The sequence below is a fragment of the Lampetra fluviatilis genome, chromosome 17, assembly GCF_964198595.1.
Source record: "Lampetra fluviatilis chromosome 17, kcLamFluv1.1, whole genome shotgun sequence".
Taxonomy (NCBI): Eukaryota; Metazoa; Chordata; class Hyperoartia; order Petromyzontiformes; family Petromyzontidae; genus Lampetra; species Lampetra fluviatilis.
In genome coordinates this window covers 10,799,499-10,811,472 of record NC_136291.1, presented here as the reverse complement: position 1 = coordinate 10,811,472, position 11,974 = coordinate 10,799,499, and the positions used below count along the sequence as shown (strand labels likewise).

The window sequence follows — 11,974 nt, the reverse complement described above, 5'->3', positions numbered from 1 at the left end:
AATAGGGGTACATGAACACCGAATATCAAAAAGCGTCTTCGGGAATAAATGTGTTCATCGATCGTGCAGCCTTTTGAGGAAAGTATTGTGTCTTTACCGTTCAGCGACTGACTCTTCCAACATCTTTTATTTTTTTTATTTTACGAGTTCCCTCCCTGAATAATTGCCCAAACCCTCTCACTCACCTCCCCGCCCCCCCCCCCCTGATTCGTGAGTGGCAGATTCCAAAGTGTTAAAGCCAGCACTTGAGGCTTGGAACCAACCATTTAATGATAGGGGTAGTCGGGGGGGGGGGTGGTGGAGATGGGGTTATATGAGGAGTGCCATTAATATAGTTCACACAAATGATTGGAAAAGATAAGAGATATGAAAAAAAACGACAGCAAACACAGACGACAACCATGTACCTGTTAACCGTTATCGACAAGAATTTGAGGTTATGTTGTATATTTATATATATATTTAGATCTTCAATCCTTGGAGAAGACACGTAACTGCAGCCCGACGGCTGAAGTGTTTGACGTGTCGAGTCGCACATCGCAGCGGCGGCGACCACGGGATGACTTCAGCAACAACGTTCAGCTTCTTTCGTGCTAACATCGCATGTTAACATTTTTCACATTTTTGTTGTTGTTGTAACTTTTAAACCCACTCCGCCGAATAATTGGCACGCCTTTATTTGGTATGAAATTAAAACGAGCCCCGCAAAGTCCAACGTGTGTTCAGAGGTCGTCGCAAAGATCATCGCAAACCCCTTTTTGCCCACCCCCTTCGTCCCCCGTGACCTGCGATTTCAACGCTTCGTTGCCGACGGAATTAATCCCCTAATCCCCTCCCGCCAACAGGAAGAGTCTTGGAACCCAGTTGTGCCTTCTCCGTTATAAATTAACCGGGTCTCTTTCGTCGACGATCACTCAGCGTTGTCCTTGCAGAATGAAAACGAACATCGTCACAGTTCGGATGGGAAGGAATGATGTTCCAAAGCTGTCTTCCCACCGGCATTCCATTTTTGTGTAAAATCCACAGGGTTCACCCACATCGCATGTAGTGTGGCCCTGGCTCTTGTAAAGTTTTTTTTCAGTTCTTCATGTGGACGTAGTTCTATTTCTTTGAATTACAATGCACGACTTGTGTGTATATACTCAACACATCATATACTGTATGATCCTATACCACATGCCCATACACACGATACAATGACACTCATCTTGTGTGGCATCTTCTTATCCACAACTCCCATTATCCGCAGGGTACAGCCAAGGATTGGTTATCTGCAAAGCTACGGATAACGGGAAGGCCATGGGCGGATGGGGGTGCAAGGACAATACTCACCCCGCCATTAACATTTTTATCTGAAAAAATGAGATTCAGGTTGTCAACCCGAGTTCGATTCCAGGCCGTGGCTAATATCCGTGTTGAGTGAAATCAGAACCGGACATGGGGTCTCCTCACCTCACCAACCTGCGATGACCAGCATGGTGAAGTATGGTAAAACAACCCACCCCCTAGGACTGACCCATGGAGGAGGCATTTATCCAGCCGTGGATCGGCAAAGGGTTATTGTACCTTTATATATATATATAGGGGGGGAGAACCTGTCATAGGTTGTTCCTGTTATCCGTGATGACACGGACAAGGGGGCACAAAACATCCTTCGCCTGTGATTTCACTTCTCCGCAAGTGCCATGGGCCCCGCATTGTCGTGGCACAGAGGCAATGAGTGTCACAACCTTAAAACGGGTTTCAAGTGTGACATGTGGCATAGGCCTTACAATATAAACGTACGGTATATGCGCACACGCGCGCGTGCATGTCTTTAGTAAATATATATAGTGTGGATGAACACAACGTTTTCTATTTGGGATGATGTCGGCTGTAGCCGTCGAGACTTGAGGTGATTGCATTTTATGCTTCTTATTTTGTTAAAGGGGGCTTCGTGTCACTTCCAACCGGATGAGCAGAATGCATTCGCGAGTAGAGGGTCAACCACTTAAAACCTGAGCAAAAAAAAAAGCCTTCGTGATGTTGTGTTCCAGCAGGTTTCATTCGCAACACGTGAGGGCCTTACAGTCTCTGGAACAGTTAACAAAGACGTGAAGGTAAAATGTAAAAGAAACAACGGAGAATCACTTTCGCACAGTGAAGTATGATTACAGTCGCTCCAAATCGCGCGTTAAGATCCCGTTCGCTTTTTTCATCGTTCAAATCCTGGAGATGCGAATCCGGAATCGGACGAAAATGTTCTCAGGGAACGTGGGAGACTGCGTTGCACGGGAGAAAAATCTTAGCAAAATCTAGTGATTGTCATTTTTGCATGAGTGAGCTCACCTGAAAAAAAAATGCTGCAACTTGTACTGAATCAGTTATCAGAATATGCCAATTAAATTTTAACCGAAAGTGCAACGTAGAAAATTCCCATCGTAGTCCACTACAATGGCAAATAAATAAGTCAACTCCATGGCACTCATTTTAGGATGTCTCTTGCAGGCTGAGTGATCAGCCTATTGTCAGGATACTGAATTATCAGTACAAAGAGGAGAGGCCTGGGTACCTAATACTCAAGCACTGAGCCGACATCCTTACTTTAAATCCAAATCATATATAAAAACAAATAACTACTGGATGAAGGCCTCCTAACATCAGAATGATCATATGGCTTGATTGACCATAGCTGTAGGTTGGTTCAAACATATGACGTCAAATCCGGCTGTCACTTAATTTGGCACATTCAGGGATTTATTTTCGTTTTCATTTGTACGTGACAAAAACGGTTCGTTATGTCATCCTGAAGGGACTGTTCCCTGACAGGGAGAGAGACTGCTCACTGCGTATCTCTTGACATGATTGGCAATACAAATTGAATATACTCGGGATAAAAAAGCAAAAAAAAAAGTTAATTAGAAAATGAGCATACAAACTGGGTGACTCAGAAAACGATGGTTAAACGTTCTCGTGTTGTCGGAGTAGTGGCCTGCAACTTGCGTATTTTTATCTTAAGTTGTATTCCAATCGCATCTCCAGTGTCGTCAGCGAGCAGTGAAACATCGCATCATGTCACAGAATTGCCGCCTGAAACTAAAACTAAACTGTTGTTGCCATTTTTTTTAAACGACCTCAGATTATAAACAGAACATTCCAGGTTACAATTGTATATCACTGGGTACAAAATAACTGAAGAAAAAAAAAACACTAGACACTAAATTTTGAAATTAACATATATTTTTAAAAAGAAAATCAAGCAGAACGCTTTCATCGTACTCCACTGTGCGAAAAAAAACATTCCGTGGGGAAAAAAAGACAGATCCGTGCCTAATATTTACAAAAACATTGTGTGCAGGAGGTGAATCAATTCCCAGAGAACAGCACGTCGCCAGGAGAGATGCGGCCAACGAAGTCGTTTGCAGTCGAGCCGCTCGCACGGATGCTGCTGCCGTTGGGTGCTACCATCGTTGATAGATTATTTTGTAGGTTTTTTTTTTGGCATTGCATTGGAATGCAGCCGCACGCTCGCTTCGCGGAGGCTCCCGGAAGTCACCCCGACCCCGGAGTCGCGATGCGTCGAGACCATAGACACAGACGCGCAGCGCAGAGAGAGAGAGAGTTCACTTCGTGTCCGTAGATTTACATTTCAACTTCCGAATCCCAACTCGTCGAATGCGCATGTTGTGTACTGTATTTGTTTTAGGAACCTGATTTTCTTTTTATGACTGTAATGTTTTAAACGATGCATGTTTTGGTTATTGGTAAGAAAAGCTCTTGCATTTTTTATTCATTTTATGGTGTCATCAAGAGGTCATCGGTATTAACATTTTGCTTTGTGTTTTTTTTTGTTCCGTTGTTATCATTTGGATGTTCCCTGCATGGCTGTGAGAGCACACAGATTGTTGACGATGATGGCACACAATAAACCCCCATTTCCCTCCCCGCCACGTTTCCACGCGGCAGTCAAAATTGTTTCGCTGCGTTTCCTTTTCCCAACGACAAGTAACCTTTTGAACGTCCGCGGCAGTGACGTCGTCGTCGCTGTTGTTGTTATTGTCGTCGTAGTTTGTCTTCTTTTTGCAATCGCAAAAAATGTACAGAGAGGTGATTTTACATGAGGCATTCTCCACGAGGAGGGTGTTTTATTGTCTCGAACGATAGAAACGTTTATCGAGCCACGAAAAGGTTGCTCTCCGAGCCACCGCAAAGCGATCCGTACATCCAAAAAAAACGCAACTTTAAGGTAGTTTCACTAGTTTGGAAAATGAGGTCATACCATGCTTGGAATCTCTGGAAAGGTGGCCCAACCTTCTCCCAGTGACGTCCACACAGCAACACAGATCAACACAGCAAGACGACGACGACAACGACGGGCAGGAGGAGGAGCAGGAGGAGGAGCAGGAGGAAGAGCAAGGAGGAGGATGGCGTTCCTTCAGAGATTTGAACGCATCCGTTGTGTTGTCAAGAGTCAGCCACCAGTTTCGGCTCCATCGCCAGACTATCGTTAGCGGAGGTCTGGGGACGCAGAGCTTCGTTCGTGTTCAAAACCCTTTTCCTCCGCTACGTGCCGCTTCCTTTCTCAGGCCTGTGAGTCACGTGTCAAGGTCTGGAAGCGGCCTCGTGTTTGAATCCGGGCTTCATCTGCAGCCTGGTGATTGCAGCCTCGCGATTGTTCAAAGAGAACATGACCCGGTGCTTTCTTTCATAATCATGAAGAGAACACTTTTTTTTCACTTTGAGCACCGATCTGGCAAAGTGCTCTCAATAAAACGCAACCCCCGATGCGTTTTGCAGAGCGCCGTCTGAAACCGACTCAAGCTTTCGCAGCTTGCGCAGCAGGGAATCTCACATCCTCACGGAAACGCAGCAACGGTGTCCCGATCGATGCCTTAACCAGAAAGACGCTGCGTCAACGCGACAACAAGAGGGACCGCGCCTCTGCAACCTCCGGTCGCGCCAAAGAAGTCCCGAGCTTCGGCGCAGCTCTCCACGGCGCTAGCGCGAGGCCACCTCGGTCGCCGACGGCTCCAGGGGAGAGCCGGACCGCGACGTCGACGCTCCGTTGTTTGGGGGGCTGCCGGCGCCGGATGACGACCCGGATCCGGCCGCGGCCCCCCCTCCACCAACCGCCGCCGTCGACGTGGCGACTGCCGAAGATTCGACTATGGAACCGCCGCCGATACCTCCGCCGCCGATCCCCGGCACTCCGCCAACTCCGGTCGGCGCTCCTCCTCCACCGCCACCGCCGCCGGTCGTGCCCTGGTGGAGTCCCTGGCCGCACACGTGGTGGTGCCGCTCCCAGTCCTTGTGCTGGCAGAAGGAGCCGCAGTACCGCGCCGTGTTGCATCCGCTGCACGTCTCGCTCGCCTTGCGGCCGCAGTTCCAGCAGCTCTGCGGAGGCGAGAGCACGGTGGTGAGAGGCGCGTCCCCCAATTCGAGGGTGCCCGAGGCACCCCGTGAGGCCTGCAAAAGCTTGCGGGAGTCAGCGGGCAATTCAGAGAACTCGCAATGGCCGCGCTAGGTTATTGAGCCATCGCCACTGAGATCGCGATGACGAACCTGGGTTTCCGGTCACCTGACATTTTCGAGGGGTGCGCTCAAGTGTGTTAGTGTGGTGGTCTCAACACGACGCATGCAAGTGTTGTTGCTGTGTGTGTGTGTGTACATGTCTTAATGTGGGGAGCGGTAGTGTCTTGGTTAGCGCGTAGCACTATGAACCCAGTGACCAGAGTTCGATTCCCGGCCACGGCCAACACCAGTGACGATTATTCGAACCTATCCTGGGCCTCCCCTAGGTAGACTCGGCCTAAAATGAGTACCTAGTGCGGTGTGTAAACATCGCCACTGGGGAGACAAAGGGGGTCGGGTGTAGTGCTAGCCACCCACCCCCTCGTGTGCCGTTCTGGCCTTCATAGGTGCTCGCTAACAGCACTTGCCCCAACAATCTGTTAAGGCTATACGGAGGATCTTTGTCTCAGTGGTTAGCGCGCTGTGCTCCAAACCCAGCGACCGGTGCTACCGGGCGCGGGAGGGTGGGGGGGAACCTGCGCGACCGGCGCGGCCGGCGCTGCCGCCTCTCTCCCGCCGTCGGGGGTCCGCGGACCGTCGCGTCACGAAGCCCCGGGGCAAGAACGGCCGACGATTGTCGATGCCGTCCCCTGACCCTCCGAGAGGGTCTCAGGAGAGAGGGGGGGGGGGGGGCACCGGGGTCCCCGCCACCACCACCGCCGCTGCCACCACCCACCTCGCTCGAGTCCTCCTGCGAGTTGATTAGCGTCGCCGCGTCCTCGGCCGCCTGCCGCTTCGCGTCGAGCAGCGCGCGCTCCATCTTGCCGCGCTCGCTCGTGATCAGCTCGTGTGCCTTGCGCTCCGCCTCCGCCACGGCCTTCTGCAGCTCCGCCACGGCCTGCCGCTTCACCTCGTTCACCGCGTCCTCTGTGTGGACAGTGGGATGGGGTGGGGGGGGACGCGCGTGGCGCTCGCTCATTGCCCACGTCGTGATGCAGCGTACGCGTGGGTGCTGTGCGCGTAACTGCTCCACGTGACCAGGATTCGAACCCAGGTGGGATGACGAATTTCCATTTGTTTGGCACTTAACTGCCCCAGAATCTCAAAGACCCTTAACTCAATAATTCCAATCAATGCCCAGCTGTAGTTTTTCTTTAATGGCCGAAGGGATCGCCCTGATGGCAGCCGTCCCCGTGCTGTACAAGGTAACGCAGCACCGGCACGTAAATGGGCATCGGTCGATCAGTCGGGGGCTATGCTGCTGTTGGTTAATAACACAAGTACAGTAATGTGGAATCACCAGCGGAGCTGTTCCGATGCTTGGCGCAGGCGGGAACGAACGGGAAGTTGAACGAATTCAGATGCAAGTCGTGGAGGGGAGGTTGGCCTCTTAATTATAATAAATTGGGAGCGAAGGGGAGATATTGGCTAGCGCTGGGGCGGTGTTAGTTAAGGCGAGTGCACTCGTTAGAATAAGGGGGGACCGTGCACTCACCTGCTTTCCTCCAGATCTCGTCGGGCATGTAGCCTGAGATGGGCCGGTGAGGGAACTCCCTCTGGGATTCTGGGGCACAAACAAAAACAAACAGAGGAATGTCTCTGAGTGCCCCCGAACACCAGGCTACACTTGCCCCGAGAAGGATGCTTTCCCTGCACATGCAGCAACGCGGCACAGTTCCCTACATGCCATCTCGAGTGTACTCTAAGATGGCTGGCAAGGTGGTTTGTGATTTAGTGCCAAGGTTGAGCGCAGACCTTGTGACTATCGTTGACCTACAGATAGGAAGTGATTCCATCACTTTCCATGTGGACCAAATCCCTTCTGATTGGCCAGGGTTGGGCACAAATTGAGGCTGGTGAATGGGAGGTGAATGGGAAGTGATTGAGAAGGAGCTCCAGTTGACAGGATGGCTGCTGCCGAGCTAGATTTGGGAGCATGCCTCATTCAGCTGCACTTGGAAGCCCCCTGTTGCTGTGAATGCCCCGCAGAGCTCCTTCCACCACAATATTAATAATAAGCGACAACTTCTACAACGCCACAACATGGCAAGCCATTACATGGGCACATGCAGCATACGGATCCCACGTGGATATATACGGATAACATTTATACGAGGCCACGGCGAGCATCGGTCGCGAGCACGCCACGGTGGCGAGATGTTAACTACCTCGCCAGGTATACACGAAGACGTGGGTTCGATCCCGACCCTGACGCCTGCTCTATATTTGGAGTGTGCATGTCTCTTTCCCCGTGGTTGCGTGGATTTTTCTGCGGGTCCTCCGGTTTTTCCCTCCACGTTTATGAACATGCGTTTGGAGCATTTGGTTGCAATAAACGTCCACAAGATAAGCCACCGTGTTGAGGCTATCATTTGTGGCCAGGTCGCTTCTGAAAAAGAGCTACATAGCTCAGTGGGCCTTTCCTGGTAAAATAAAAATACTTTTTAGTTTTTTATATCTGAACCGATCCTGCTATGACGAGGGTGAAGTACGGTCAAACAACCCCACCGACATAACTGGCGCGGCGTGGGAGAGGTCTTCACCCAGCAGCGTGCTTGACGAACAAGGGCCAGAGGTCGGCAGCAACGCACGAGACCATGAACACGACGTGAGTGTTTACTATCGCAAGTGGAGAATTTGCAGTGGGGGGGGGGGGCGGGGGGAGGTGGGGGAGGGGGCCGGGGGGGCCCTCGACAGTCGTGGAATTGGGCAGAGAGCCGAAGGAAGCGAGGGGTGACAGGAGGCCATCGAGAGCGCCGCCTGCGACGGCCTCCGGTGGCAGACAGGGGGCTCGTGGTCGAGCGACGGCCCTGCACCCTCTGGGCCGGGGGCCGTGCAGCGGCAGGGCCACGAGTAGGGGACGCGCGGCTTAGAGGGGCGCACCTTTGCGCAGGTCCTCGGCGTCGTTGTAGCGCCGCATCCAGTAGTTGAGCTCCTCGCGGTCCGACTCCTGGCAACGCCGCAGGACGGTGAGGGAGCGCCGCGTCTTCTCCACCATGTCCATGATGCAGTTCAGCAGCTATGTGCGTGCGTGTGTGCAAGTGTGTGTGTGCAAGTGTGTGTGTATACATGAATGTGTGAGCATGTGCATGTGTGGATGTGTTTGTGTGTTATGTGATTGTGCGTGCGTGCGTGCGCGTGTGCATGTGTAAGTATGTGGGCGTGTGCAAGTGAGTGTGAGTGTATGTGTGAGTGTATGTATGCGTGAGTTTGCATTTGGGGTGTGTGTATGGGTGTGTGTGCATGTGAGCGTGTGTGGAACAGCAGGTGTGAGCATGCATGTGAATTTGAGTGGGTATATGTTTGTGCGCGGTCGGGTGACAGTAAAACACAATTCATAACAGCTATAAATCAAATATTTTATGCGTATTGATGCAAGGATGCAGTGGGATTGGTGGCACCTAACAAATTATCTCAAAGCCAATCCACTGCAAGTCATATCTCGTGCTGACTTTGTGGCATAAAATAACTTGAACTCAAGGTGACCCCCACGTTCAATTATAAAATGAAACAAAAAAGCTATTAAGTTGACCGTGGGAAATATTTAAAAATATCCGAAGTGTGATGACAGTGAGATTGCAACGACAAAAAAAATTGGTTTTCACAAATCATAAATGTACCGTACCAGGAATTGTGGCAGCGAACGGTTCTGACGAATAAGAGAAGGCAGTTGCTCATTGCGGTCAGAGCATACTTAATGGTGAATAGGGAAACCAAAGTGTTTCCAGCGATGAGGGATGATGCCCATGACCATCATATTCACCGCACGAGTGCACTGAACCAGCATAACTAACGCATTTTATTTACAATTGGGGTAAGATTTGTGTAACGATAAAATTAGCACTTGCACGGTTGGCTACGTATGGTGTGAAAGACGTTCAACATACGTACATAGATAATGTGTGTTTTTTAGACTATTATAGAGTTCGGTGTAGTCAGTGCATGACCAGCCATGATTTCTACTAAAATCATGGCTGGGCTCATGTCTATTCATCATGATTATTGCCACATGCATGTGCGGTCTGATCTTGGTATCGAATCTTGCGTTCGTTTAGTGGCGACTACTGCAAACATGTAATTGTAAGAGGTATTTAACATGCACATTACAGCAGTGTGCTTTGGTAATGTCGAGTTAAAAGACCTTAGTTATTCATTGGGAGGACATCATTTTTATCTATAAACTAAACTATTTTTATTTTACCAGGTAAGGCCCACTGAGCTGTATAGCTCTTTTTCATAAGCGACCTGGCCACAAATGATAGCTCAACTTAGTGGCTTTATCAAGTGGAAATGTATTGCAGCCAAATACTCTAAAGGCATGTTTCTAAATGTGGAGGCAAAATCTGGAGGCCCCAGAGAAAAATCCACACGACCACAGGGAGAAGGACAAGTACACTCCAAATATGCAGGCGCATTTTACTACTCACATGATCCAAATGCTTCCACTCTTCTGCCCACTCTCGATCGGTCAACCTGTGATCAATGACCTCCTCGACTCGTCCTCCGTGCAGTCCTGAAAGGTCAAGGTCAAGAGTTCATGACGAAAAAAACTGAACCCATTCGTCACTAACATTGCCCTAAAAGGAATAAAAAAATAAATATATATTTATACCCACACAACAAACTTTCTGGAAATGGCCCTTGGTTTAATTTCCCAGCGTCTGTTGAGTGACGATCATTGATTGACCTCATTAATGAGGCCTAGATACTCTATCCTATGAAAAAGGGCCATTGCTTGGAATGTCACGTATTAATTACAGAGAAATACATTTTCTTTTTCAGGACAGTGTTATCCTTATCCCCTTGACTCCGCGACAACACAGAAATCCTTCACGCAGGCCGCAACCCTCACCGATGGATCGATGCCTCTCCCTCGTCTCCCGCACATCCGCGTTGCCGCCACCACCGCCGCCGCCGCTGCCGCTGCCGCCACCGCCACCACCGCCCGCCGCGCGGTACACCTCCCGGTACGCGTGGTGCGCCGGCAGCGTGTGGTGGGCCGCCGCAGCGGCGGCCGCGGCGGCGGCGGCTGCGGCGGCCGCGGTCATGGGCAGGCCCGCGGGGCCGCCATCCTCCACGCGGAACGCGCCCGCCGGCGGCACCGGCACGGGGCCCGACGGGGCCTGGGAAGGAGGCGGAGGGGGCGGCGGTGGCGGCGGAGGCTGAGGCTGGGGGCCGGGGGCCTGGGGCCCCGGGGGGCCGTGGCCGTGGCCGTGGGAGGAGGGCGCCGCGCCGCCGGGGAGAGGGGGCGGAGGGGTCGGGTGGTGGGGCAGGCCGTTGCTGGGGCTGAAGCCGCGCGGCGTCGGGGGGCTCAGGGAGCAGAGGCGTTTGCTGGGGGGCTCGCAGTGGAGTCCTTCCCGGTCGTAGCCGTTCTCTTTGGTTCTGCGGGCACGAGCGGGCGGGCGGACGAGGGGTCGAGGGTGTCATGAATGCTCATCGACAACCGCACTCGCCGCGGTGGAAATAATATAACGGTTGCCGAACTGTGACAACAGAGAACTTCTCGTCTTTTTAAGGGATGTCAGAAGCGGTGCTGTTTTTACCAGGGCAGTCCTCCAACGCAAGGTGGTACAATGCCCGCTGCGAGAGCTCCGGGTGATGGCGTAATCAGAATACACCCGGGGGCCTGCCGTGTGACTCAGTTGCAACAGCAACTGAGTCACACGGCAGGTGAAAAATTACGACTTTTTTATGGAAGGTGCTTTTGAGATGTGGTGGCAGCATTTAAGCTCTCCACAGATGCAAATCTAAACTAAACTATTTTTTACTTCATGAAGGCCCACCGAGCTATGTAACTCTTTGTCAGAATCGGCCTGGCCACAAGTGATGGCCCAATGAAGTGGCTTATCAAGTGAAAATGTATAGCAGCCAAATGCTCTAAACACATGTTGATTCTAATTGTAAAGGAAAAAACTGAAGGACCTGAAAAAAAATCCACGTGACCACACGGAAAAACATGCAAACTCCAAGTATCCAACAGTCATCACGGTCGGGATCAAACCCACGACCTCCTGTATACCAGGCGAGGTAGTTAACATCAAGAACTCTTGCACAGCACTCACACACCTTGGAATGTCCCCACAACCAATCTCCAGGGTCCATATTCACCTTCTCTAGACACGGTGCGTTTTAGGTCCACGCTGCAGCATTACCTCTGCCACTTAACGCTATTCATTCTATTTGCAGGTAGTTGTGGCGTGGGCCAGCGCGTCACCCTTTCTGTCATCAAAATTCTGATCCAAATCTCCCGGTGCGGCAGTTGAAACAATGGTGAATGGTTATTAAATACCCCCCTTCCCCTCACTCGCCCACAGCCTCTGTCCACCCAGCGATATAAATGGGTTCCACCACGGTTAGTGGGGCAAAGTGTAGGTAATCCCACATCTTCCAAGAGGTCTGGCCATTGTGGAATAGCAGGCCAAATACCAGCTGTGGCGGTGGGGGGGGGGGCTCTCTAGAGCTCCCTCTAGTGGAGTTCTTTCCA

At 51.3% G+C, this 11,974-nt stretch overlaps 1 protein-coding gene across 2 annotated transcripts in view; it reads right to left on the bottom strand.

The window, feature by feature from the left end:
- Positions 1-4,090: 4,090 nt before the first annotated feature.
- Positions 4,091-11,974, bottom strand: part of LOC144936933 (protein CBFA2T1-like) — a 67,681-nt gene continuing 59,797 nt past the window's right edge. The window contains exons 6-11 of one of the 2 annotated variants that reach the window (XM_078864173.1): positions 10,343-10,872; positions 9,918-10,003; positions 8,374-8,509; positions 6,986-7,054; positions 6,227-6,417; positions 4,091-5,373 (exon numbers count right to left, since the gene is read on the bottom strand). In XM_078864173.1, the coding sequence (XP_078720299.1) occupies positions 4,978-5,373; positions 6,227-6,417; positions 6,986-7,054; positions 8,374-8,509; positions 9,918-10,003; positions 10,343-10,872 (1,408 nt within the window). In that variant the 3' untranslated portion in view covers positions 4,091-4,977. The remainder of the gene's footprint in view (positions 5,374-6,226; positions 6,418-6,985; positions 7,055-8,373; positions 8,510-9,917; positions 10,004-10,342; positions 10,873-11,974) is intronic. The other variant, XM_078864174.1, reaches the window with a different exon arrangement.